The 27,869-nt window shown below is 33.7% G+C and overlaps 1 protein-coding gene across 6 annotated transcripts in view; it reads right to left on the bottom strand.

Annotated features, from left to right (window-relative positions):
- The window catches only part of CDK8 (cyclin dependent kinase 8), a 155,845-nt gene that overhangs the window by 11,053 nt on the left and 116,923 nt on the right, over positions 1-27,869 (bottom strand). For 5 of the 6 annotated variants that reach the window (XM_077158890.1, XM_077158891.1, XM_077158892.1 and 2 more), the window contains 5 exons: positions 21,231-21,288; positions 18,740-18,871; positions 5,574-5,717; positions 3,085-3,154; positions 2,299-2,371 (listed from right to left, as the gene is read on the bottom strand). In XM_077158890.1, coding sequence (XP_077015005.1) covers positions 2,299-2,371; positions 3,085-3,154; positions 5,574-5,717; positions 18,740-18,871; positions 21,231-21,288 — 477 coding nt within the window. The remainder of the gene's footprint in view (positions 1-2,298; positions 2,372-3,084; positions 3,155-5,573; positions 5,718-18,739; positions 18,872-21,230; positions 21,289-27,869) is intronic. The other variant, XM_077158895.1, reaches the window with a different exon arrangement.

The raw sequence follows: 27,869 nt of genomic DNA, 5'->3' as shown, positions 1-27,869 counted from the left end.
TGGGACGGCAAGATTTAAATTTAATTTTGATGATCTGTTATTGCAGTAGAAGCATGATTTTATTTTAGGTTTAGAAGCAGCTGGATTTTCTATTTAAAATACTCAACATTTTTAACAGTTATAACAGAGCTTTCCAATGAGACCACACAAGATTACCAATTGCCAAAGGCCACTCCAGCAAAGACAGGTAGATAAACTACAAGGGAGGTCTATCTCCACACTTTCACGGTGACTGTAATGAGAGTCACTTCAGACACAGGGAACTTGTTTATTAAGAGTAATTCCCCTAGATCGTGGCTTATAGTCTATTACTATTATAGTTATTTTAATAATATAAATCAGTCCATAATTTTGAAGGCTCTAACTTAATCTTCCAATTTGGATCCTGCGTTATGCACATTATGATTTACAGTTATTTGGAAAATACATTATGGTAATGATAGATTTAGAACTTCTTTTAAATGTGCTGATAAGATATGAAATGTATTATATGAAATGATAACAATAAAAATTACACCTGGAAGTAAAGGATTAAAAGAATTCTAAGCAAAGCAAAATAAAACCTGCTTCTACAAATTCTCCCTTTATATGTAATAAGCCATGTTTTGAAAATATAAAACTGAAAAACATTAAAAAGTCAAATTTTATTGCAAACAAATTTAAGTTGGCAATAACTGAATATAATCTCAACATAAATTACTTTGCTAGTAATTTTTAATACTAGCAATCTAGACACTTAGATTCTAAGTCAAATCATTTTTTGATTACACAAAGATAAATGCTACATCTCTCATAAACTCACAGAAAAAGCAAATAATGTATGCCATCACTGAAAGACTTTTGTTTGCATTTAAAAAAAATTTTTCATATAACTGTGCATTTATTATCACGATCAATTTTTTTTCTTTTTTGTGAAAAATAACATTATACAAAAAAGTAATAAATTTCAAAGCACATCACAACAATTAGTTGTAGAACAGACTTCAGAGTTTGGTATGGGTTACAATTTCACAATTTCAGGTTTTTACTTCTACCTGATCTAAGACACTATGATTCAGCATACATACTCATTTGTTAAACCCTACCTTGTCTGTATATCGCCACCATCACCTTTGATCTTTCTCCTACTCTTAAGTAGTCTTCTAACTTTTTCACATTGGAAGAAAGCGTTGATAATATGGGATAGGGGGATGGAACTAGCTGATGTTCTGGAGAAGCTGGCCCCTCTGCATTTCAGGACTTATCTGGTTGTAGGGCCCATCTGGAGGTTTTAGATTTCTGGAAAGTGACCCTAGTACATGGAACCTTTGTAGAATTTTATGCCTTAGTTGTTCTTTAGGATTGGCAGGAATGGTTTTGGTTGGGGCTTGGAAAGCTATGACAGGTAGTATTGTCTAACTGAAGCCTGCATAAGAGTGACCTCCAGAGTAGCCTCTCGGCTCTATCTGAAATCTCTCAGCCACTGATACCTTATTTGTTACACTTCTTTTCCCTCTTTTGCTCAGGATGGCATTGTTGATCCCACAGTGCCAGGGCAAGGAACCCTGGGAGTCATCTCCCATGCCACCAGGGAGACTTTCATCACTGGATGTCATGTCCCATGTAGGGGGGGAGGGTAGTGGTTTATTTGCAAAGTTGGGCTTAGAGAGAGAGAGAGGTCACAGCTGAACAACAAAAAGAGGTCCTCTGGAAGTAATTCTTAAGCATATATATAAGTAGGCTAAGATTCTCTACTACATACATAAGCTACTGAAAGACTTCTAATACTCAAGTTTATAGGAGCTATCTTGGGAGTTTAAAATTTTTGTAGGCAATTTTTCAAAGCGGTGAAACACAAAATAACCTGTACAAATCATTTCTGAATGGTGAAATTTTTTTTTTTTTTTTGGCATTGCGGGGGGCGGGAGGTGGTACATGGTCCAGAAATCGAACCTGGGTCTCCTATATGAAAGGTGAGCATTCTAACCACTTGCTTTCTTTTTTATGCTTCTCTGACTTTATAAAATTTTAAAGCAATTTATGAAAAACAATTTATAATTTTATAAAAATACTCTGGACTGACTTGTTCTGATCACTATTCTTCTGAAAATCTAACATGGCCAAATCCATGATATGTCTTTGGAAAGGCAAACATTCTGAAGTCTTTATTGGTATATATCAACAAGATATCTGCATTTACAGTAAAATATTATAAGAGTACTGAGTAACCTATAAATTGACTACAAAAGCCTTCAGGTGGGTGAGTCAATCAGAAAAAAATAGATGTTTCATTCATTACTATTGTTTTATAAATCTTACCAAGTGGAATGCTTTGCTATCTGGTTTAACTTTATGTTTTTCCATATACTTAATAAGGCTGCAGTTGGTATACCTGAAAGAGAAATACCATGAAATAGATGGTCATTTTTACATTTTCTAAAGTCCTTCCAAACAGAATTACTTTCATCATAACTAATATAAAATACAAAATATATATTGAAAATGGTGATCAGCATTAAAGACTAGCATTAAACTAATTTCATATTTAATCAATATCCACACTAGTCACCTTTGAATGGACATCACTAATTAAATGCAAGGTGATTTCAAGAACAGCATATACTGAATAGCATTTTCACAATGATTCATTTATATAGTAGGTCTTGTTTCAAATACATTAGTTACAGGTCTATAAACTTCCCCTTCCCAACTCCCTGATCTTGCATTTTAAATAAATGAAATCTTCATTCTTCTCCATGAACTTGCTCAAAATTAATACAAAACCTAAGCAGGTAGACAAGTGACTTATTTGCGAGGTTAATTTAATTTGGTCTATTTTTTCAGCTACAATACTTTACACTGAAATATAGCTCCCAGAAAGTAGTAAATATGGAAAGAAATGAATTTATTATCCAAATCAGATGCTTATATTAGATTTTCACTTTCTTTACACCACCACTTAAGCATCTTAAGAAATGAAGATGTCATTTACTTATTGGTGTAAAAAAAACAAAATTACTTATTAGAATAATCTTAAATTGTGTATTCTATTGTAACACTGGAAAAGCAAAAATCAACAAACGGTCCATTTTCTTTCCAACTTACGTATTTCTTCTGAAATCTTTCATTAATGTTGAATGTTCAGGCATCTTTTTTATATCTTCCCAATCTTTATCTATGAAATACAATAATAAGTTTTTATATTGTCTAGGTTCCTATTCTCATGAATTTCAATAAAGGTTACCTCAGTTTTCATTATATTTCCTATACTTTTAAGCCTCCATGAAAGCTCAGACTTCAAATAAAAACTCAGCTACAGTAAATATCTTATCTTGAACTGTAAGTACAGCTTCCCTTCCCTAGCATAGCTTTAGATATCACTCTTTATCTTTTTAATTTTAACTGCTTATTTTCTATGTGTTTCACTGTAAGTTGCCTCAATTTCTACAACTCGAGGGAATATATTATAAATAAATATTTCTAAAACCAAATATTTACCCTATTCCACCAAATTTCTTGGTTTAACAGCAATCTTCTTAATGATAAATGCAAGATCCTTCCCTGTAGCAGCTTCTTTTTATGATATGGTCCTCTTTTCAAATTATTAAATACATTTCTTTGCATCAGTAATCACTGTAAGCAGTAATAATCATTTGAAGTAGAACAGGATAGGAAATAACTAGTATATAAATAAACCAGCTGGTGCCTTGGCTAGTTTCAATAATATTACCAAAACCACCCCTGCAGCTAAATATTTAAGTACAAAATGTTTCAGTTAGTTTTGCTGGCATTAGAGTTGCTCAAGCATACAGCCTAGATAACTTGTTTACTCCATCACTATCAGTGGACTTTCCTGAGGGTGCTCTAGGTGCATAGCACCTACATAGCTTAACAGCACCTTTAGATTTTAAAAAAGCCTTTGCAGATTTGCTTTTCTTTGAACTTATTTGTAAAAATGCCCACTATCTGTCCTTCATAGATACCACATACTGAAAAGTTAACTAAACATATACTTTAACAGTCTCTTTGCTCCATTTGTCTATTTTGTCTGTTTCTTATGCTAGAAATCCTGAGATATTTTACTCTTCCCCCACATACACACATCCTATATTTGTTCCTCATTATCACTTTATGTTGGAAACTGCTCGAGTCAAGCTGCTGGTTTCCCTGACTTTAGTTACTCCTCTTCTTTAATTGATTTTTGCACATCACTGCATACTAATCTTTCTAAAATAAACATAAATCGTGCCATTAGTGTTCAAGAGCTTATAGAGGATTCTCATTCTTTAGCATTTCAAATCTAAACTGCTGCCTGATTTTCAAGATTTCTTATAAACTAAGCCCTCCTAATAATGAACCACATGTTAAGAACTGTCTCCTATATAGGATCCTCTCCACTTCTATCCCCTCCTAAGATATATTTTTTTCCCCTGTAGGCCTTAAAAATGGTGTATGCATTCAAAAGTGGGAAGAAAGAACCATTCCCCTCTATCTAACTCAAGCCATTCCTATTCTTTAAAGGTTCATAAGATGTAAACTCCATGAGGGGAAGAAGATGGCTGTTGTATCATTAATATTTTATAACTAACATAGTGTCTGGCACATTGTAGGCACTAAGTAATTACTAGTACATGAATGAAATTCCCATCTCAACAGAACAGTTTTCCCAGAACTGTTGATCAATTTTGGAGGAAGACAGTATCTGGGTAGAAAGCTACTCAGAATTTATTGATAATAAAAACTCTCACAAGGGAATGTGGAATTCTAACATCCAGATATTTCTGTATTGTTTTTACATTACAGTGTCTTGAGAAATATCTATAATAAGAAACACGTGCTAATAAGTACTTGCCTGGTCAAAATCAAGCTTAAATAAATCTTCATTACTGTGGACCCCTGGACAGCATTGTTAGTAACTGATGAACTACCACTCTGTGCTATAACATGGAAATGGAATATAATTGGAGAGATCTAATGTCATTGGGGGGACCCCTAAGCCACTTTCTCCCTGCTGCAAAATAGTGAGTTCTGCTTGTGGAGTACTAGATTTCCACTCACATTCTGACTGCTCTAATGGAACAGTGAAATGAATGTTCATACTGACAACAGAGCAAATATGCAATTATTCAATATAATTTGATTCTGTACAGTACCCTAAATAGAAAGTGTTTAAAATCTGTATTCAAATACTAAATAATAGCAGTATTACATGTGCTGCCAGAAAAAAATTCATAGATACTAAATTTTATTCATAGTTTCCACTAGTAAAAACAAACTAAAAATATCTTGTAAATACAAATATTGCAATTATTTTATCCTTTCAAATATGAAACAAAACAAAACAGCAAATCAAAACTGAACAAAAATATACTCTTAAATTCACAAAACCCATAACTATTTTTATGCTAATATGCAAACTCTACAAATCTTACTATTAGAAATATATGGAATGCTGATAAATGCTAGTCATAAAAACAACGACTCGAGTAAGAGTAGCTTTCATCAGCTAAAAATATACAGGTTTCCAATGAAGATACCTAAGTTCAAACAACAGTGATTTAAAAAAAAACAAAACAAAACAGCATAATGTGTACCTGCAGGAAATCCCATTACATTGAATATTCTGTCCAGCTGGTCATGGTGATAAGGATTACTAGTTTTGATGTCCTCTTGTCGACAGTGAAATATTGGTTCTGACGTTAGTAGTTCTGCAAATATACACCCTATAGCCCAAATATCTTAAAAATAAAAATAAAACAAAAAAAAAAAAAAGAAAAGGGAAAAAAAAGGAAAGGAAAAAGAAAAAGAAAGGAGGAAAATAAAGTGGTTCTTTCCAAAAGAAAATGCATTTTTACTTTGGTGGGGAGTGTTCTTTCTTTCTTTTTTCCTTCTCCTAAGTTATATTCCTAAACAACTATAATTACTAAATATCATGGAATATCAGTTTTAAATATATAAGTCCTCTCTATTCCATATATAGTTCCATCCCACCCAAGTGGCTTTACTCCAAGTATAAATTAAATTTATAAGCTGGATTTTTTGGTGAATTTTTAAATGCCCCAAATATTACCTCATCTATAAAATATATTCACAGCTACATATGTGCACCGAAACTACAAACAAACAAAATTAAACTGAAAATAAACAGAAAACCTAAGGAGTCTTTGAAATTAGGCATACTTGCCAAAAACAATCGGTGCAAATTTTGGTAGTTCAATAATTTTGTTTCTTTATCTTGTTTATTTACTTGATACTTTGTAAGGTCTAATAATTACATAGTGCTTCCACGTCAGCACTAATTAGAAAGGTGCTATTCCAACCAGAAAGACAATCCCTAATCTCAAATATTCTAATGAAACAACCCGTTTCTACTTAACAAGTTTTTCTTTCAAAGTGTTTCTCTATGTTATAGTGGTGTCAAATTTTGCAAGTTTAGGTATTTAATAAGGACAAGACTATAGGATCAATACAACTTTTAAAATGGATACAGAAGGATATAAATTCATAGGAATTATTTACAAAAGCCAGGCAAATATGTTTCTCTGTACACATAAAATATACAGCTTTCATTCACTGTAAGATATAGGCCTACTTTTATCCATTCAACTTTTACTCAATAACACTATTAGTAGAGGAAAGATCTTATACACCAATTTAGAATTTAAAGATGAAAATACCTCACTTCTATTAACAAATCCCTACATTGTTACTGTTAATTTCCCTAACTAAATACAATGGTGTGTTAACAGCAGACATTCGGTTAAGTTGCTTTTTGGCTGATTTAACCTGTGGCAAACAAAAATAACTATAGGGAGACAAAAAAAAAATCACAATTTTATTAAAGCTGATTGCTTAGGTATGTCACTTAAATAGAAAATGAGCAAAAATTTTATAAATAATTTATAAATAATGGAGAACTTTTAAACTCCAAAACTGGAATATGGACATTTAATTTCATGTAAGAAGATCATATCAAAATCACAAGTTAATCATTTATTTAAAGATTACATACTTTGACTACAGTAAATGATGTAAACAAAAATGATATCATGATAACATATAATTTTTATTCTCTATCAGAGAACCAAATGTAGCCAATAGTGCCACAGGGAAAAGACTCATCAAGAAATAGAGCCCAAGCTAACTTGTTTTTAACATGAGAAGGTAAGTGGGGGAAATTATTTATTTTGTGATTATTCTTTCTACATGTGTACCACATTAATACCTGACCTATGAGCCGCCAATCTAAGGACAGATAGGACCACCAAAAAGACTCAGGTTATTTTGCATATTTGAAACTATACTCATTGTACCAAAGAGACACTGTTACAACTGGTTCTGGTCAGCTATGAAAAATTTCATGAAGAAAATCTTTTCAGATTGTACCACATTCATGGGAAAGTCTCACTCCTGCTCACCAATGCATTCTAGTCTTTCCAAATCAAAAACATTATATAAATTATATAAAAACATTATATAAATCCCATCCATTCCTTAAAAACTGTGATACTCATTTGTAGACCTTGGGCCAACCAGGAAAAGTGGCTATTAATTAACATGCTGCGTATATTCAGTGGGGGAGGAGAGGGTAATTTGTTTATTAATATTTTAATCAACAGATGTTCTAATAGCAAGCTTCTGTTTTCATAAAAAAAAGCGTAACTTCCTTTTCCCCCTATTTTATTACATATTTCTCACATAAGAGGACCCCACACATTCAATGGGCATTCAGATATTTGAGGACAAATACATGACCTTAAAGGTTCATACAGGTATACAGCACATGCAGCAAAATGCTAAAATTGGTGGATATAGGTGTCTGGCAGGGGAGAGGGGGGCAGGGTTGTTGGAGTTCTTTATATGGGTTTTGGGTTTTTATTATTTTTGTAATTATACTGTAAGTTTGAAATTATTTCAAAATGAAAGTTTAAGGAAACAAAGAAGTCTATACAGATAAATGAAAGCAATTTTGAAAAATTTGCTTAAAGTAATTTAGTAACACTTTTAAGACTGCTTTAGTAACCATTGATTAATTACATATTGATAACTCTCTCAGCCTTCTTCCTGAAGTCAATCAATCAAATAAACAAACAAAACAATGCTCAAACCTGAATTAAATTTTATCTCTAGGATCATACTGTTTACTAGCTGTCTATGTCCTGTCTTTGGCTTAATAATTCAGCTCACAGTTCTGTAAGAGCACTAAAATCTGGTAGTATTAGAGTATGGGACTATGATACTTTAATTTCTTCACACCAGGTTTTTGCCCCATGATCCTGTGCTGCTTCTTAATAGCCTTCAGTTTAACACAGCCCACCTTGTTCAACTAATATTTAACCCTTCTAAATCATGACATTAAATCAAATATATGAGGCTTCCAGTCAACCAAGAGGGCAGGCTCCAGGGTGCTGTGGCCCCACAAAATCTTTGAATGACTAGTAAAAACTGGCAGAACCATCTTTTTCAGAATTCCAGAAGGGGTAAAGGGTTGCAGTAGCTGGGTAAGTGAAGAATTAAGAAAATGCAGCTTTAAAAAAAGCTCTTAGCACTCAAGGAAATTTCTGGCATATCAATACCTATAAACTAAGGAACATACAGTTCAGGAAATAAATGCCAGAATTAACACTTTAAAATATTAAAATGTATAGTTTGTAACATAAGATTACAAGATAAAAAAAGGAAACAGAAAATGATGGCCCATCCAAAGGAAGAAGATCAAAAATCCAAAAACCATCAATGAAGAAGGAAGGTCAGACTTTGGGTATAGTGGACAAAGACTTAAAAAACAGAAGAATCCTTAATATGCTCAAGAAAGTAAAGGAAAACACAGGAAAAAGAGCCCTAAGGGTTATCAGGTAATCAATTAATGATCAATATGAGAATCTCAATTCAAAATACAGATATCTTAAAAAAGAATCAAACAGAACTACTAAGACCACAATAACTGAAATAAAAAATTCCCGAGAGGATTTCAACAGTAAATTGGACCTGTCAGAAAATCAGTGAACTCAAAGAAAAGACAATTGAAATGACTGAGGCTGAGGAGCAGAAAGAAAAAAGAAAAAAAAGTGAACAGAACCAATGTAAGCATTGTAGGAACCCCAAAAAGAGAAGAAAGGTGTAGAAGGAATATTCAAAGACATTTCCAAATTTAATCAAAGATATGAATATGGACATACAAACAACCCAACAAACCCCAAACAGAGAAAATGCACACACACACATGGTCAAACTGTCACATGCCAAGGACAAGGTGAGAATTCTGAAAGCTGCAAGAGAAAAGCAATGTGTTATACACAAGGGAGTCTCAATAAGATTAAGTACCTCCTTCTCACCAGAACCCATGGAGGGAAGATGGCAGTGGGATGAAATATTTAATGTACTCAGAGAAAACAATTACCAATCAGGAACGTTAAATCTGGTGAGACTGTCTTTCAAAAATGAGGGAGGGATTAAGACCTTCCTAGATAAACAAAAGCTGAGGAAGTACATCACTACTAGACCTGCCCTACAAGCAATGCCGAAAGGATTTTCTGCTGGTTTGAATCTGTTTCCTACTCCAGAAAAGATTATGTTCTTTTAATCCATTCTTGTGGGGGCAGACCTATTGTGTGTAGGAATGTGACACAGCGCATTCAAGATGGGTCTTAATTCTTCACTGGAGTCCTTTGTGAGATAATCTAATCAAAAGATAGGGTCCACAACTGGGAATGCCACATCTCCTTGGAGATAATCTGATGAAAATGGTTCCTACCTGTTTTAGTTTGTAAGCTGCCAGACTGCAATATGCCAGAAACAGAATGGCTTTTCTTTTTTTGTGTTTATGTGTATGCTGTATGGCAGGGTCACATTATTTTTCCATGTGAGTATCCCATTATTGCAGCACCATCTGTTGAATTTTTTATTTTGCTTGCTTGTTCTTTGATTGTTTGTTTTTTGAGAAGTGCATGGAATGGGAGTCGAATCCAGGTCTCTTGCACAGTAGGCAAGAATTCTACCACTGAACTGCCCTTGTAATCCCCAGAATGGCTATTTAGAAGAGGAATTTATTAAGTTGTAAGTTTACAGCTCTAAGGTCTTGAAAATTGTCCAAATTAAGACAAGCCTATAAAAATGTCCAAACTAAGGCATCTAGAGAAAGATACATTGGCTCAAGAAGGCCAGTGATGTTCAGGTTTCTCACTCAGCTGGAAAGACACATGGCAACATCTGTTAGCTTTCTCTCCCGGCTCCTTTAATGGCTTCTTTGGGTGTGTTTTCTTTATGTATCTCCAAAACTCTCTGGCTCTGTGTGCTCTGGTGGTTCTAAAGCTTTTTCCAAAATGGTTCCCTCCTTAAGGGCATGGCTTTTCTAGGATACATAATTGCTTCAAAATGGTACACGACCTTACAATACTGACTCAGGACTTAAGGATATGGCTTTTCTGGGGTACATAATAACTTCAAACTGGCACATCACCCTACAATATTGAATCGGGATTAAAGGCCATGGCTTTTCTGGAATACACAATACTTTCAAACTAGCACACAATGTATAAAGATAAAATTTATAACAAGCACAATATAAAAGTGGGAGAGAAGGAGGGGTATAGAAACAGTGTATGCACATGTTACTGAAGTTAAGTTGGCATCAAATTAAATGTGATTGTTATAGATAAAGAATGTTAAATTTAAGCTCCATGGTAACCACAAAGAAAACACATGAAAAATACCTCAAGAAAGAAATGAGGACTCAAAATGGTACAACCCCAAAAATCATATAAAACTGAAAGTGGGTCTTAATGTAAGAATTGAGGAACAAAACAGTATAAGAATTATAAACACGAAACAGCAAAACGACAGAAGAAAGTCCTGCATTATTAGTAGTTATTTTTATGTCAGTGGATTAGATTTTCCAGTCAGAAGAGCAGATGCTGGCAGAATGGATACGAAAAAGCATGACTCAAATATATGCTGTTTACAAGAAACTGGCCTTAAATTCAGACACAAGTAGGTTGAAAATGAAAGGATGGAAAAATTTGTCAAAAGTTGGTAAGCAAAAGAGTTGGGTACCCATACTAATATCAGATAATATAGACTTTAAATAAAACTGTTAGGAGAAGCAAAGAAGGTCACTATATACTGATAAAGGGTCAATACAACAAGATGATATCACAATTATAAATGTATACGTACCTAATAGCAGAGCTCCAAAATATAAGAAGATATAAGTTATAAGCGTATATGTACCTAATAGCAGAACTCCAAAATATAAGAAGCAAATACTGACAGATTTGAAGAGAGAAATAGATGGTCCTACAATAACAGTAGCAGATTTAAATATAACACCTTCAATAATGGATAAAACATCTAGGTAAAAGATCAATAAGGAAACAGAAGAGTTGACTGATACAATAAAACAACTAGACCTAACAGACATATATAGAACACTTCATCCAAAGAATACAAATTCTTTTCTAGTGCACATGGACCATTCTTCAGGATAGACCATGTATTAGGTCACACAGCAACTCTCGAAAAAAAAATTGAAATCACAGAATGTTTCTTCTCTGACTACAATGGAATAAAGCTAGAATCACTAACAGAGGGAGAACTATAAAATACACCACTCTATGGAAATTAAACAATGCACCTGAAAACAACCAAAGGGTAAAAAAGAAATCACAAGGGAAATTAGAAAATTACTGTAGGCAAATATAAAAGAACACACAATACGCCAAAACTTATGGGATGCATAAAAGGGGTAAAAGGGAAATTTATAGTTCTAGATACTTATATCAAAAAAGAAGAAAGATCTCAAATCAGTACCTAACTGCAGAAATGAAGGATCTAGAAAGATAAGAACAAACTAAACCCAAAGCAAGCAGAAAAAGGGCAAGAGCAAAGATTACAGTGGCAATAAATAAAATAGAAAATTAAAAAAAATAGAATCAACAAAACCAAAAGTTGGTTCTTTGAAAAGATCAGTAAAATCAATAAACCTTTAGCTAGAGTGACGAAGAAAAAAATTGAGAGGACATAAACAACAAAAATAAAAAATGAAAGGGAAACATTACTACCAACCCCACATAAATAAAAAGACTTATAAGAGGATACAAGGAGTAAGTGTATGTCCACAAACTACACACCCAAGATGAAATGGACAAATTGCTAGAAGCACACAACGTACCTACACTGGCTCAAGAAAAAACAGAGGACCTCAACAGACCAACAACAAGCAAAAAGACTGAATTAGTCATCAGAAACTTCCCAATCAAGAAAATCCCAGGACCAGATGGCTTCATTGGTGAATATTACCAAACATTACAAGAAGAATTAAGGTGTCCAAATTAAGGTATCCAGGGAAAGATACCTTAATTCATGGAATTTTATAGGCTTAAAACTGTAAACCTGTAAATGATTAAATTCCCCCCTTTTATTTTGCATAGGCAGGCTCTGGGAATCGAATCCAGTCTCTGGCTCGGCAAGTGAGAATTCTTGTCATTGAGCCATCATCGCACTGCCCTAACTTCCCCTTTTTAAGAGCTGTTCCAGTTCTGTATATCACATTCCAGCACTTAAAACTAATACATCCTTCTTTTCAGAAGTGGAAAAGTCAACTATCAAGTTTATATGGAAGACTAATGGGCACAAATAACCATCTTGAAAAAAAAAAGAACAAAATCAGAGCACTCACACTTTCTAATCTTAAAACTTATTCCAAAGCTACAATAATCAATACAAATCCTTACTGGCATAAGGACAGACAACAGAACAACGGAATCAAACTGACAATTCAAAAATAAGCCCTCACATCTATGTCTGACTGATTTTTCAGAAGGATGTCAAGTACACTCAGTAAGGAAAAATAGTTTCTTCAAAAAATGGTGCCGGAGAAACTGGATAAAGAAGAATGAAGGTGAGGTGGACTTCGACATCACACATACACAAAATTAACTCAAATTGGCTCAAAGACCTAAATATAAGAAACTATATTTCTCCTCAAAACCATAAAATTTGGCTTCTTCTCAAAACTATAAAACTCCTAGGTAAAAATATAAGGAGGCATCTTTAGGACCTCATGTTAGGCAATAGTTTCTTAGACTTTACACCAAAAGCATGAGCAAACAAAAGAAAAAATAGATACTAGAAATTCATCAAAATTTACAAATTTTAAGCACCAAAGGAGTTCATCAGGTAAGTAAAAAGACAACCTAAAGAATGGGAGCCATCCCACAACTCAACAGCAAAAAGATAAACCCAATTAAAAAATGGGCAAAAGAATGGACATTTTTCCAAAGAAGATATACAGATGGCCAAAAGATATATCGAAAGATGCTCAAAATTATTAGCCATTAGGGAAATGCAAAGGAAAGCTACAATGATATACCATTTTCATCCACTGGAATGGCTAATATTTAAAACAAAACAAAACAAAACAGAAAATAACAAGTGTTAAAGAGGATTTGGAGAATTGGGAACATTCACACAGCGTTGGTGGGAATATAAAATGGTATAGCTGCTGTGGAAAATAGTCTGGCAGTTCCTCAGACAGTTAAGCATAGTATTATCATTATAACCTATTATACTACCAGGTATATACCTGAAAGAATTGAAAGCAGGATTTGAACAGCTATTTGCACACTGATGTTCACAGTGGTATTATTCACAATTGTTAAAAGATGGAAACAACACAACAAGCAATCTCACCACCCTCCCCCTGTCTACATGGGACATGACTCCCAGGGGTGTGGACCTTCCTGGCAACGTGGGACAGAAATCCTAGAATGAGCTGAGACTCGGCATCAAGCGATTGAGAAAAACCCTAGAATGAGCTGAAACTCAGCATCAAGGGATTGAGAAAACCTTCTCGACCAAAAGGGGGAAGAGTGAAATGAGACAAAGTGTCAATGGTTGAGAGATTCCAAACAGAGTAGAGAGGTTATCCTGGAGGTTATTCTTACGCATTGATATCACCTTGTTATTCAAGATGTAATGGAGAGGCTGGAGGGAACTGCCTGAAAATGTAGAGCTGTGTTCCAGTAGCCATAGTTCTTGAGGACGATTGAATAATGATATAGCTTTCACAATGTGACTGTGTGATTGTGAAAACCTGTGTCTGATGCTTTTATCTACCTTGTCAACAAATGAGTAGGACATATGGAATAAAAATAAATAATAGGGGGAACAAATGTTAAAATAAATTTAGTTTGAAATGCTAGTGATCAGTGAAAGCGCGGGGTAAGGGGTATGGTAGGTATAATTTCCTTTTTCTGTTTTCGTTTTATTTCTTTTTCTATTGTCTTTTTATTTCTTTTTCTGAATGGATGCAAATGTTCTAAGAAATGATGAATATGCAACGAAGTGATGATATTGTGAATTACTGATTATATATGCTAATGTTTTATGTGGTTTAGTTTTTTTTAATTAATAAATAAATTTTTTAAAAAAGAGTCAATAAAAAAAGATGGAAATAACCCAAGAGTCCCTCAACTGAGGAATGGATCAACAAAATGTAGAATGTAGGCTATACCTAAAATAGACTATTATTCAGCTGTAAAAAGGAATAAGTTCTGATACATGTGACAGCATGGATGAACCTTGAAGATACCATGTTGAGTGAAATAAGCCAGATGCAAAAGGACAAATATCACATGATTTCACTGATATGGAATAATTAGAATCAGCAAATTAATAGAGTCAGAGATGGATACAAGTTATCAAGGGTTAGGTTAGATGTAGGGAAGAGAGAGCTAATGATTAATTGGTACAGAATCTCTGTTTGGGGTGATGGGAAGTTTGGTAATGGATGGTGGTAACGGTAGCACAACATTGTGCATGTAAAGACTCCTGAATTATATATCTGAAGGTAGTTAACAGAGGAAATTTAAGTTGTATATGTTATTAAAATAAAGTTTTAAAAAAAAAATCTTAGGTCTATATAATGCAAACAGTGAACCCTAATGTGAACTGGATTATAGTAAAATATTAACAATTTTCTTTCATCACTTGTAACATAGGTACATTAACGCAGTAACATGGAAAACTGCGTGCGGGGGTGGGGGGATACAAGAACTCTGCATTTTCTGTATGATTTCCTCACAAATGTACAACTTCTCCAACTAAAAAAGCACACAAAAATGATATATGAATGTATTCAGCAAATTATATTCATTTTCAACTATAAAATCACTTTTCATCAGCTGCTTACATTATAACTCAGAAAGGAAAATCAAACTGCTAGGGAATTTCTTGGTAAGTAGTTTTAGTGATAGAATAGAGGATCTGTTAAGTAATTTGATGAACTCTTAAGCTATCTTTATAGGTATAGGTAATTTTCCACACAGTAGTGTGGTTGACGATTAGATTTGATGAAGTTTTATTATTTTACTCCCTTATTTGCATTCATTCCTGTATCAACAAAAAAAGCAAGTCATATTATAACTTTTTTTAGTCCATATTTTGCTAGAAAACCAAGACTGATGTTGGCTAAGTCAGGTTTACCTGGATAGGTGGGGATGGGGTGATCACCACACCTAAAGGATTGTCATTGGGCTTGGCTTCAATCACGTGTACCTGAATGGATTCCTTTGAGACCTCTCTACCTGAAAAGGGAGCCCTACTTTCAGAATTGCAGATCCTGGCTACTCCAAGCCTGTCCTGAGCTGCAGTTTATCAGATCATGCCTATCTGCTTTTCTCTGAAACCCCAGGCCTTAGGGTCGACTTCTACTCTGATCTTACATAGCAGTCATTTGGCACTCAGTCAAAGACTATTTATCTATGTATTGTTTTCATTTAAAATAAAATAATTTTTAGAGTTGAGGAGATGATTAGGGCTAAATTCTTATTTTCAGACAGCAAGGCTAAAGGATTAAAATGTCTTTCCCTGAATCCCCATAAAGAAAACAGAGTGACAGAGCTAAGACTAGAACTCAGACCTCATTTTTGTTCAAAGATGACAAAATTATTTTATGCATCTATACATGTTGTCTTCTCAACTGGATTACAAATCCATTAAGAGTAAGGCCTATGATTTGCAGCCATTTTGGTTTCTCCTAAATTTTGAAAAGTTTATATAATAATTACCTAATAAGTTTTAATGTTGATAATAAGGAAGAAGAAAAAAATGAAGAAAGGCTTTCTCCTTACCAAATTATAATGCATGGAACAAGGGGAAATCTACCTTCTGACTGTTGGTAGTTTAGCTTTGAGGCAAATAGCACTGAATTAAAATTGCTGGCCTATAGAATGTCCTAGTAAATAACAGGTTATACAAATCTTATTGTTCACAATTAAAATAAGAGTTACTTAGTAAAGAAGAAAAAGATAAACAAGTCAGAGTCACAAGTTTCTGTGATAACCTATTTTTCTAATCAATTTAAACCATCAGTTCAAGGTATCTAGTGTTCAGTTAACAGAAGCTAAGATTGATAACCACTTCCTTATTTGTATAGTCTACTAATATGTGTAACAAAAAGTAACACTGCTTTTAAATATGTATTTTTCAGGTGGAAAAACATTATATTTGATTAAATAGACTTCTTAAACGCCTCTAGAACACATTTGCAAAAAAATATACAAATGTGTTTCAGGTAGTATAATATATATTCAAAAACAGGACTAGCTTCAATAATTTATACTTCTCCCCCAAGTGACCTTCTGATGAGGTTATTTCAGATAAGAAGATATGGCCCCCCTCAATCACGACGAGCCTTCATTCTATTACTGGAGTCCTTTATAAGCAGAGTGAAATTCAAACAGAGACAGAGAAAGCCACAGTAAGCAAGAGGCTGGATATTGACGTGACCAGGAGATGCCTCCATGTGCCTTGCCACATGACAGAGGAGTCAAGGATTGCCAGCAACCAGCCACAAAACGCCATCGTCTTTAGGGAGAAATAATCTCCTTGATGATGCCTTGATTTGGACTTTCTTTTACTCTCAGAACTGCAAGTTAATAAATTCCCATTGCTTAAGTCAACCCATTTCATGGTATTTGCTTAAGCAGCCTAGGTAACTAAAAGACACATCAACAAACAGTTGAAGAACACTTGCATCATGGAAGGGAAAGATTGATTATAAAGAAAAAACAGACATTTTTCAGAGAATACAGATAAGTACAAATAAACAGAAAGCACTGCTATCAATATCCTCACAAATATCCAAGAAATTTTTTGGCCATACAACAAAGACAAGATATTATTAAAAACTAAAAATTTAAGGGTGAATGGGTAGTTCAGTGGTAGAATTCTCGCCTGCCGTGCAAGATTCAGGTTCTATTCCCAGCCAATGCATCCCGCCCCCAAAAAAACCCAAACAAAAAAATCAGATTTCTTTGTATATATGTTATATTTAACAATTAAAAAACGTTTAAAAAATAAACACACATACAAACACACACACACACACACACACACACACAATAACCAGAGGATAGGAAGGGATTCTTGGAACTAAAAAAGAAAATGATGATGGAAAACATAACAGAAAGGTAGCATAAAAAATCAATCCAAGAGTCCAACATCTGACTAAACAATTTTAGGAAAGAGAGATAGACAACACAGAGGATGACATCAAGGACTAGTACAAAAGAATTTTTCATTGATACAGAATATAAATTTCAGATTGAATTGCCCACTCATTGGTGAATACATTACTGTGAAATTTAAGGACAAGAAATCCTATTTCTTTTCAGAAAGAAGACAAAACAACAGGTCATCTGCCAATATTGGCATGAGACTTTTCAGCAGCAACAGTAATGCTAGTCAGCAATGGAGGGGTAGCATCAAAGTTCTGAGGGAAAATCTATTTTGCATCTAGAAATTTAAGACCAGTACAATAAAGGCATTTTTCAGAAATGCAAGAACCAGAAAACTTAACTCTAAGATAACCCTTTCAAACAAAGTTACTCAAGAATATGCTCTAGGAAAATTAAGGATAAAATCATCAGATCTAAAATCTGATAAAAAATCCAAAGGAATAAAAAAAGGAAAAGCCATGATGAAATGGAGAGGAAGTTTGGAAATCAATCAGTCCAGAATGGAACAAAGGATAGAAGACTCCAGCATGGAGTTATCTAGCAAAAGAAGAGTGGATATAATACCATAATGGAGAACACAGAACAAGTTAAGGTGGCAATAGAGACCACAAATAAGGAAAAAGAAAAGAAAGGCATGTAAGAAAAAACTACTTGATGGTAAAAATTCAACCAAGTAATTAAGGTGAAGCCAAATAAAGATGTCAGTAATGGGAAAATGGTGGTAATTCAGCATTGAATCTGTTACAACTTCACTCACCAGTGTGGGAATTATGGTTAGAGAACTGAGAATAAATGTTGTGAGCACTGACAGAGCAATATTATTGCTGCTGCTGCTGTTATCAGCTCGGAGGGTGGTGGAGGAAGAATAATAAACCACTAATTTCCTAATGCTTCTAACAGGGAGGTAATTTGTCTGATGTTTAGTGATTCCAAAATTATTGTTTTTATTTCTCTTTTCGAGTACAATTAAATTTAAAATTTTTATTTAAACTAAAATACCCCCAATGATTCCATTTAATTAAACAATCATTTTGAATATCCATCTATCTTTCTGTGCTGAAACAGTTATCTAGAATGATATCCCCCTAAAGCTAATGATGGTATTTCTGGTTAGTGGAACTTGGGGCTAGTTTTTACTCTTACTTTCATAATCTTCTAAATAGAGAGAAATGTATGTTTTATGTTTTACAACAACAAAGCCACTTTTTAAAAGTCCCGAAATTCCAATAAGTTCTACTCACCAATAGCTTTGGTATAATGTCTTGCTCCAAGAAGCAATTCTGGGGCTCGGTACCAGAATGTTACCACTACTGGATCCAAATCTGCTAAAGGCTTCAAAGGTGAATTAAATAACCGGGCAAAGCCCATGTCAGCTGTAAAAGAAAAAAAAAATAATGTTAAGTAAATATTTTCACAAATTTAACTGTTATAGCCTAATTTTACTCTTTTAATTTAGTAAGGTATTGAAAAATGTGCTGCATTCTGGGAGGGGGAAAAACCCTCAAAATATTTCACTCCTTTCAGAAGTTTAAAAATGAAATAAGGTTAGATATTCATTCTTTGAAAATCACTTATTGTCACCCAGCTCCTTCTACTGGGTTATGGATAAGCTCTGCTGTACCTGAGATCAAGGGTGACCCTACTCTTCTGGGCAGATTCTCTTTCCATCTGTCACACCACCTTTGTGGGTCAGGGTTGGTAAACTATTCTCTTCTTTGTATTGGTCACTCTAAGCAAAACACCAAGACAGTGGATCAGCTATCTGTAAGGAATTATTTGCATCAACAAGGGCTTCACTGATGTAGTTAATCAGAAGTTGACGATGCGGTGTTTCATGACCACTATATCCTCTTCCCTCAATTATGTGGGTTGAATTTCACTAAAGTAATTTTAAAGAATCATAGTGTCTCTTTTCTTTAAGCTGTAAAAGACTTTAAAGGTCATTTAAATCAACCACCTCTTTTTTCAAATGAGAACACTAAGGTTAGAAGTTGTTAAGTGATTTGGCCAAAGTCACCAACACCTATCTTGGAGCTGGCACTGAGATCAGATATAGTCTATGAAACTTCACATAGTTTAAAAAGTAATATAGTCATATGGGTATGGCTTTCTTCCTACAAAACTATAATCTTCTTAAAGGTAAAAACAATCTTTCTCATCTCTTCATCCCTTACAAAACCCAAGCACAGTGTCATTATACATAGCTTTTGCCTAAAAAACATTAAATTAATATTGTTATTCATATAACTTATTCAGAAATTTTCAAGAATCAGTCATAATTTGATTAGTTTAGCTCTTCTCTCCTAAAGTTTAATTACTCAATTATGGAGGTTAAAAACAAACAAACACAGAAATTTGGCAAAGAATTAAAACCATGAGTCAAATTACTAAAACTGGTTTATAGAAGAACTAATAATTCTTCTTAAATGTGAGTGCCTTTTTTTAACATATTAGTGTCACCCAAACCTGTCATTATCATATGCATTACACAGAAGTATAATTCCAAATTAGATTATCTAAATATATAAATTTCCCCCCGATCTTACAGTAAAGAACACACCTGTAACTGTTTGGCTGGTTCTTTTCTACTTTGCATGTTTTGAACCCACATTTGAACCTAATGCCACAAAAGGAACAGAATCCTTTAAAAACATATGCAAGGACTTAAAACAGGCACTTGGTTTAGCAAGTTGAATACTGACAGAGCCTGGTTCTCAAAGGAAGGCAATGGTTGGAATACTTTGGGATGAGCAAGTGTTTCCACTATTAAAAACTTTGCAAAGTTTATATCATAAAAGAGTATTTTGAGAGTATAATTAGAGGTGGAGAGTGGGACTTGGGGAGTTTATAAGGCAGGACAGGGAAAAAGAGTTAAGAACATCCAGATATTCCTTTGTTGGTGAAGTAGTACGAATCAGCTGATGCTCCTAAATTCATGTTAAATCTTGCAATTGGAAATTACTATTAACTTTGTTATATACTCCATAATCCTGCTGTCTTTAAATATGACAATTTAGTAACATATTTTCTATCCACACAAAAAATGAACTAAACACATGTTACAAACACAACTTGGAAATGACAATGAAAAAATTAACTAGTTAGTTTTATACTTATAAGGTTATCCAAATAGAAATAGGTAAAATTTTGCTTTGCTATATAAGAAAACAGAGTGATCAGAAAATAGAGCTATCAGAAAACATGCCAAGGTACAGAATATCCATTAAATTTTTTGGTTAAAGACAAAGACCTCCTAAAAGGCAGTCTCGTTAGAACTTAAGGTTCTGTATCTATCAAGCCTCAGTGGCTTTTCCCTGGAGTTTATTTCCTAATCTAGACCTGCTCAGTAGAGGTTTTGATCTAAATTGTCTTAGGGGAAAAGAACTGATGGAATAATTAACAGTATGCTGTATGCCCTTTGTCTAAAGGTGAGACTGGCTTCTAACATGAATAGAAGCCACTCACCTCCAAAGGCTAGTTTTTGAAGGCAGAGTTTATAAAAAAAACTGCACAGCTTGTTTGATAAACAGAACACTTTAGGCTCTAAAGATTGATACCTTTCAAGAGTGTGAAACATTTTTCACTTTTAATATATACTCTTTAGAAATAGCTTCCATCATCTGAAACTACATGAATATATACATATTATCACAGCAAAAATTAGAAGTGAAACAGCTGCCTGCAAAGTTTTACAAGAGTGCTACACTGTGACTTATCAAAGATATAACATACCAATTTTTACTCTTCCTCGCTCAGGACCTTCACCCATAACTAAAATATTAGCAGGTTTCTGTGGAAACAAAATAGTGTGTTTTTTTCAGTAGACAGCAGTGGTTTCTTTTAAATAGACAAATACGCCAATATAACACAAATCCACCTTTTTAAAAACCCTCATTTAATAAAAAACTAAAATCAAATACAGGAAGTTACCAAAGAAAATTTATTTGTATATGCAAAACAATATATAAACCTTCATGAAGGCCCAAATATCGTGGTGCTTCAACTATATGTACAGTTAAGGCTTTTTTAATCTCTTCTACCAGTTTGTTTTCACTATTGTGGAACATCTAACAGAAAGTTACAATGTTGAGGTTCTCTCTAACTCTTTCAAGTATGTAAAATGTTCTACGACTTTAAGGAAAAAAATTAATCTTCAAAGATGATTTAAAATTAAGCAGCAAATCAACTGCAGAGAGTCACCTTATTTCCTTTTTTAAAAAGGCAAGGTCTGCATTTATGTATAAATAAACTTAAAGTCTTTTCTAAATAAGTCAGCAAAGTAATAGGAATTATTCATGATGTGAACAGTTTTGAGAGTTTTTAAAAATATAAAGATGGAAGCTAAAATTTAAAGTGATATTTTACCAAATATTTGAAATGGTTTAAATATCTTCAAAAATAGAGGATTAATTGTCATTTAAAGTCTCTTATAGTGGAATTTACTATACTAACATATAAGTGCGACCCCCTCCTCAAGCAGAAGATGGAGAAGGAGTAGAGGGAAGAGGAGGTAAGAAAGGAGGAGGGAGGAGGAGATGAGGGAGGAAGAAAGAGGGGAGAGTGGGGGCTAGAGAGAGGGAGGAAAAGAAAGAGGCAACCGGGTTACTCTCTAAACTTTACTCATCCTGCTATCTACTTGATCTGATTTTAATTCTACCAGGCTAAATAAAAGTGAAACAGATTGGAATGCATCTTCAAAAACTGATCAAAGCAATCTTAAAATAAAATTAAAGATTTTAATGAAGGCTGTTTACAGTGACAGCCATTCCAAAGGCTTCCCTAAACATATTTAGTGACGGTCTCTACACTATTACTGACTAAATTTAATTTACAGTGTATTATTCTGTGACCTACCAAAGACTAACATTTTTTTCCCGGATAAAAAAGAAAGATATTGCTGAAATGGTAGCATATATATTTTGGAGGTTAAAATTCCTACAATTTTTAAGGTGTGCAAGCTAGGCACTAGAGAGATCAGATGTCTTGCCCTAAGTACAAAGAGCAGGTTAGGGGCAGCAGAAGAACCTACCCTTCTCTGAACACTCTAGTGCTACCTTGCTGATATATCATTCTGAAATTGTGCATAGCAACATTTTTGAACTAATGTATATTGCTGCAATAATGTCTTATTCAAGAAAACGTTTTCGGAATTTCTCTCACCTTATATACACTGCCGACCACTGAGGTAAATGGCTAAATGCCAAAAGGTAAGTACATCACTAACAATATTCCCTGGGCACAGCCTGCAAGTGCTGCTCAGCACCAATAAAAGGGTTCTCGTGTACCACATTAAACTATCAAACACGGGGTTAGTCTCTGCAAAGCCTCTTGGGATCCAGCCTACTTAAAACGAAGCCAGATTTCTGACACTTGTGAAAAATGTTGAAGATGGAAGAGAGCTACCCAAGCTGAATCAGGCAGCATTTCTGGTTGGCTTGAGGGGGTTGCTCTCAACTTTACATGTTTGTGCCAGAGCCCTTTTCCATAATTCTTTAGGGCAGGCCTCCTTGAACGGTTCCTGAATACATTCCTGGATCTTTAACCCTATTTTTAATCTCTTCCCAACAAATTCATCTTTTCTAACTGCTGTCATGGCTATCTTTCTAAAATACAAACCTGATCATGTCATTCCCTTGCTTAAAACATTTCACAGTAACATAGAAAATTATTGTAAGATTATTAGGTGAAAAAGCAGAACATAAAATGATATATATAATTACAAAAGGTTAAAAAAAAAGTACCTAGAATAAGGACTAGAAGAAAACAACAACAAAAAACAGTTGTAGAGTAATAGAGGTATGAAGGAACCTTTCCAAAAATTTGAATTTTTATGCTACGCTTCATAATTTTTATTAAATATAATTTCAACTTTAATTGGTTCCTCACCACCTCTGAATAAGGTCCCAACTCCTTAGAATGGCACATAATTCCATTCTAAGCTATTCTTCTGATAAACTGGTTCCAACTAACGTCCCCAGCTCCACCTTACACACTGCACTTATCCTCCAGTGTTCTTGGACTACACCAAGGCTACTCTTCGTTATGGTATTATTTCTGCCCCAACAGACCTTTCCTCTGTGCTACCTAGCAAAATACAAATCTTTTCCCCCCATAATGACAAAATTAATCCAGGAATGCATTCTGAGTATAAGCAATTCCAATGTTTAAGTAACACAGAATCAAAAATTAAAAATCCTTCCACCACCCATCCCTTTTCCAGCCTATCCCAAATGCCGTTCCCTGCTCCAGAGATGCAAAACGATTAACTGGCCGGTTGTGACCAATCTTTCTAGCATCGGCATTTTTGATCCTAAAGGATCATCTCCATACTAGCAAAGCCCAACATACACATAGACATGTCTCTTCCCTTTCTATTTTAGATGGAGAAGGGAAAATCTCCCTTTCTCTTCAAATACACTTTCTTATTCATTCAGCAATTAGGCCCAGATGTACTGCCCTAGTCTGAGAAGTCCTGGGCTACGTGCTATTGTCGGCTTGGTACTTGGCAAGGGGGAAGAACTCCCTCTCTTGTTCTTCATCTCAGGATTTTTTTTTTTTTTTAATCCTAGCCTTGGTAGGTATACATTTTTTACTTATTGGATCAATCAAGTTCAAATTTTGGGTTTGAGTACTGATGCGAAATAAACAATTTCTTTGTCAGGTGCTGGCCTAGTATTGGGGGTTGCGGTCAAAGCTCTAGTTAGTAATTAAAAATTACTTTGCTGGGCAACTCATTCACTACATATGATATATAGCATGGTCTTAGAGTTGAACACCATCTTAATCAGCTGCTCATTTTTATCCCAATGCTCCCTCTACTTATAAGTGAATTTATACTCATTTAGGCATGCTATATAGTCATAAATAAAAGAATGCTCTCGCCATGTTGCTTTGACAACACTATAAACAACTGTAGGGGCTCACTATTTTCCATAACATTCCATATGATGCTGGGCTCTGATTTAGAAGACAAAGCTATTTTTCCTATCCTGAATGTAACTTAACAGAAATCTAAAAAGAAAAAGGCAAGCAAGGCCCTCATGTTCATGAAGCTTTGTCACTGTTCCTTAATCAGTACCTTACTTCAAACGACTTGACGGATAATTATTTTAATACTTAATATAAAGTTGGAACAGTATTCTATTCTCCACAAAAACAAATTTCTTAATATGGGTTTCTTTTCTTTCTTTCTTTCTGTCTTTCTCTCTCACAGCAGAATTTGTAAGCAGTTTTAGCTCAAAAGCCAAAACTTCTAAGTAATTTGGTGGTAATTCATAAAGTGATTAGTCATAACCAAACAGTGGTAAATAGTCTGCTACTGTTTACATTGATTAGCAAACATAATCACCTTGAAAGAACATACAGAACTTTGCTGGTGACATTTTAGAACAACTGGTGAGGCAATATTCCATTAAACTGTATTTGTTGCCATGGAACAGAATTTGCAGAAGTAAAAAATGATTTAAAAGTATCATAACATTATAGCTGCATCTTGATGTATACCTATGATATGCACAGAAATGATTACAGAAACAGCAATGATCATCCCACAGATGATTCAAGAAACAGTCTTTATTGCCTGCTGAACAAGGATATAAATCGAAGACATTCTACTGTTTGAAGCTACGGCATCCTCTTATTTTGTTTCATTTCTCCCATGAAAAAAACTGTAGTTGTAATTAAAAAGAAAATGTACTTGTTCTACAGTACCATGGCTTTTCTCCCTGTTTTCTGCTATCGTGCTCCCTGCAATTTCATGGAGACCCGCTAAAGCAAGATGCTCATACTGCCGAGATCATTTGTCTGGGTTTTTGTAGAAGATTTCCATTCTCCACTTGGTATATACAGCAGAGAGGGCAAACTGATCTCATTTAAGGGCCCAATTTAGATGAAAAAATAAAAACTGCAAGGAGTTCTATCTTGAAAGAGACAGAGCTTGGATTGATCAGGTAACTGCCATTATGAATCAGAGCTATCTGACATAGGTATGGAAATAGAGAATGGTGGCAGCGGTCAAGCTAACTGTGAGAATTTCAATGTATCAAGGCAAATTGGAGGCTCTGAAACAATTAGAAAAACTTATTCTTGACAGTCTATGAAAAAAAAGTGATCAATAAGAAACTACTGTCTGTTTTTCTCTAAGATTTGTCCAGAACGGAACTTTCACAAACACAGAAAAAAATACAATCTTTTTAGATACTCAATGATGACTTTTAGTTTGGTTATTCATCATTTTGTATTACTATACATACTGAAAAAATTATTAATTCTGATTAAAATGGTTTTGTATCACAGGACACAATATAAGTCCAATGGGATTCAAAACCTGGCAGTAAAGTTTTAAACAGACACATATCCAGAAATTTTTTAAAAGATTTAATGAAATCTTTTATGGATTTAAATAACTGATGGAAAACTGGAAATCCAGTAAATGAGGTCTGGAAATACCCTCACACAGTTTTCCACTTTCTTTTTCAGAGCTGTGAATTTGTATCTTAAAGGTTTTTTAATACACATTAATAAGTGTTGCTTTTGAGAGGTTGAATTATCAGTTTTGTAAATTGAGATTATCTTCCATAAAAACAGTACCATCAAAAATGATAAAACCAATCTGCAAAACCAAAAGCAATGTACACCTGTATCATATTGATATTAGATTTTGTAATTTTTATTACCTTGATAATTGATATATAATAGTAACTTAAATGTTTTACTTTGTATATCCTTCGCTGTTAATTATGTAATAAACTGTTCTTTGTAGCAATGTTTATTAAAGGGACTTTGGTTATTAAGCTTACACATTAAATCAATTCTCTATATTCTAGGTAGTAAATGCATATTCAATTATTTTTGCTACATGTATTTTTCTAACTTATTATTTTCCTCTTGTTACTAATTTTCCGTACTACATATTTTATAAAAGATTACTTTCACTATTGTTTTTATATTTAGCATATTTTACCTTAAATGATAGTTGTCAATTCTTTAATAGTTAGAAATCTACCTTCAGCTGTGGCTAGAATATCTTAATTTTCTGATACACATTTTACATTCCTATGATCTATGTGAGATTTATGGCAGTTTAAGATATGTTATCCAAAAAAATTTTAATTTTAGGCAAGAAAAATTTCATCATCCTAGTGACAATAAAAATGAAGCTCTTCTTTATTATGAAATAACTTCCTGTTTATTAAATAAGTTTTCATAAGAGTTTGAACCTAGTCATGTAATTTTTTTTCTAGTCATGTAATTTTTTGTTAATAGTTCTGGTGTTTTTTGTTTAAAATTAACATTTTTTTTCACTTTTATAATTTAATAATACTGTTGTAGAAATATAGACAATAATATATAAATATACAATTAGCAATTCAGATTTTAAAGAACAGTATATTTTCTTTCTTTTGTTGATGTATTTTTTGCACAGTATATCTTATTTTGTGATTTGCTTTTTTCTTAACATTGTAACAATATTATTTAAACTTAACATAGAGATAATTTTTAATGACTATACAATGGTCATCTTTCCTGTGTTATATCTTATATTTGCTCAACTATTCTTGAGTTTCTAGATACATAAATTTTTTTAAAATTTGTCATTATTATAAATAATGCTGCGATGGCCTTTTCAACATTTTAAAAATAATATACTTAAAAGAGTTTGCTAAAACCAGATCAAAAGGAATGAATAATTTTTGAAATCCTGAGAATTTTTACTTTTTAGAAAGGTTATAATAGTTTATATCACAGCAGTTAGTGTTCATTCACTCAATATGTTGAGGGCCTATTACATAACAGGCACTGTTTGTGGTATGTGATACATTGTGGGTAACAAAACAGACATGGTTCCTGTCACAATGGGAAGGCAGACATTAGAAAAAGTAAACAAATATGTAAATAATTACAAATTATGATAAATACTAAGAACGAAAAACGAATTCTATGAGAGAGAATAATGGGTGGTAAGGGAAGGCCTCTCTGAGGTGATGATGGTGAAACTAGGACCTAAAGGAGGTAGTCAGAGTAAAAGGTTACTTATGTACCTGCATATGCAAGCGGCTGAGGGCAGGAGAACTTTACAGGCAGAAGGAGAAACAAGGTTCTGAAGTAAGAATAGCTTGATTTATTCAAGAAGGCATTTGTGGGTACAGCATAATATACTAGGGGAACACTGCAGAAAATGTTGCAAAGATATGTGGGAGCCAGTCAAGGCAGGGCCTCTTTTGCAGATAAATTTCCTTTTTAACTCTAAAAGTAAATTTCATTTACAAGTTTTCAATAGTGGAGTAACAGTTTAACAACAATGGCAACAACAACGACATGAGCATTAGCTATGTGCCAGGTCTCCTACACGTATTAATTTATTTAATCCAC

This window comes from Tamandua tetradactyla, chromosome 4 (genome assembly GCF_023851605.1).
Source record: "Tamandua tetradactyla isolate mTamTet1 chromosome 4, mTamTet1.pri, whole genome shotgun sequence".
Lineage (NCBI taxonomy): Eukaryota > Metazoa > Chordata > Mammalia > Pilosa > Myrmecophagidae > Tamandua > Tamandua tetradactyla.
This window is presented reverse-complemented; position numbering and strand designations above follow the sequence as displayed.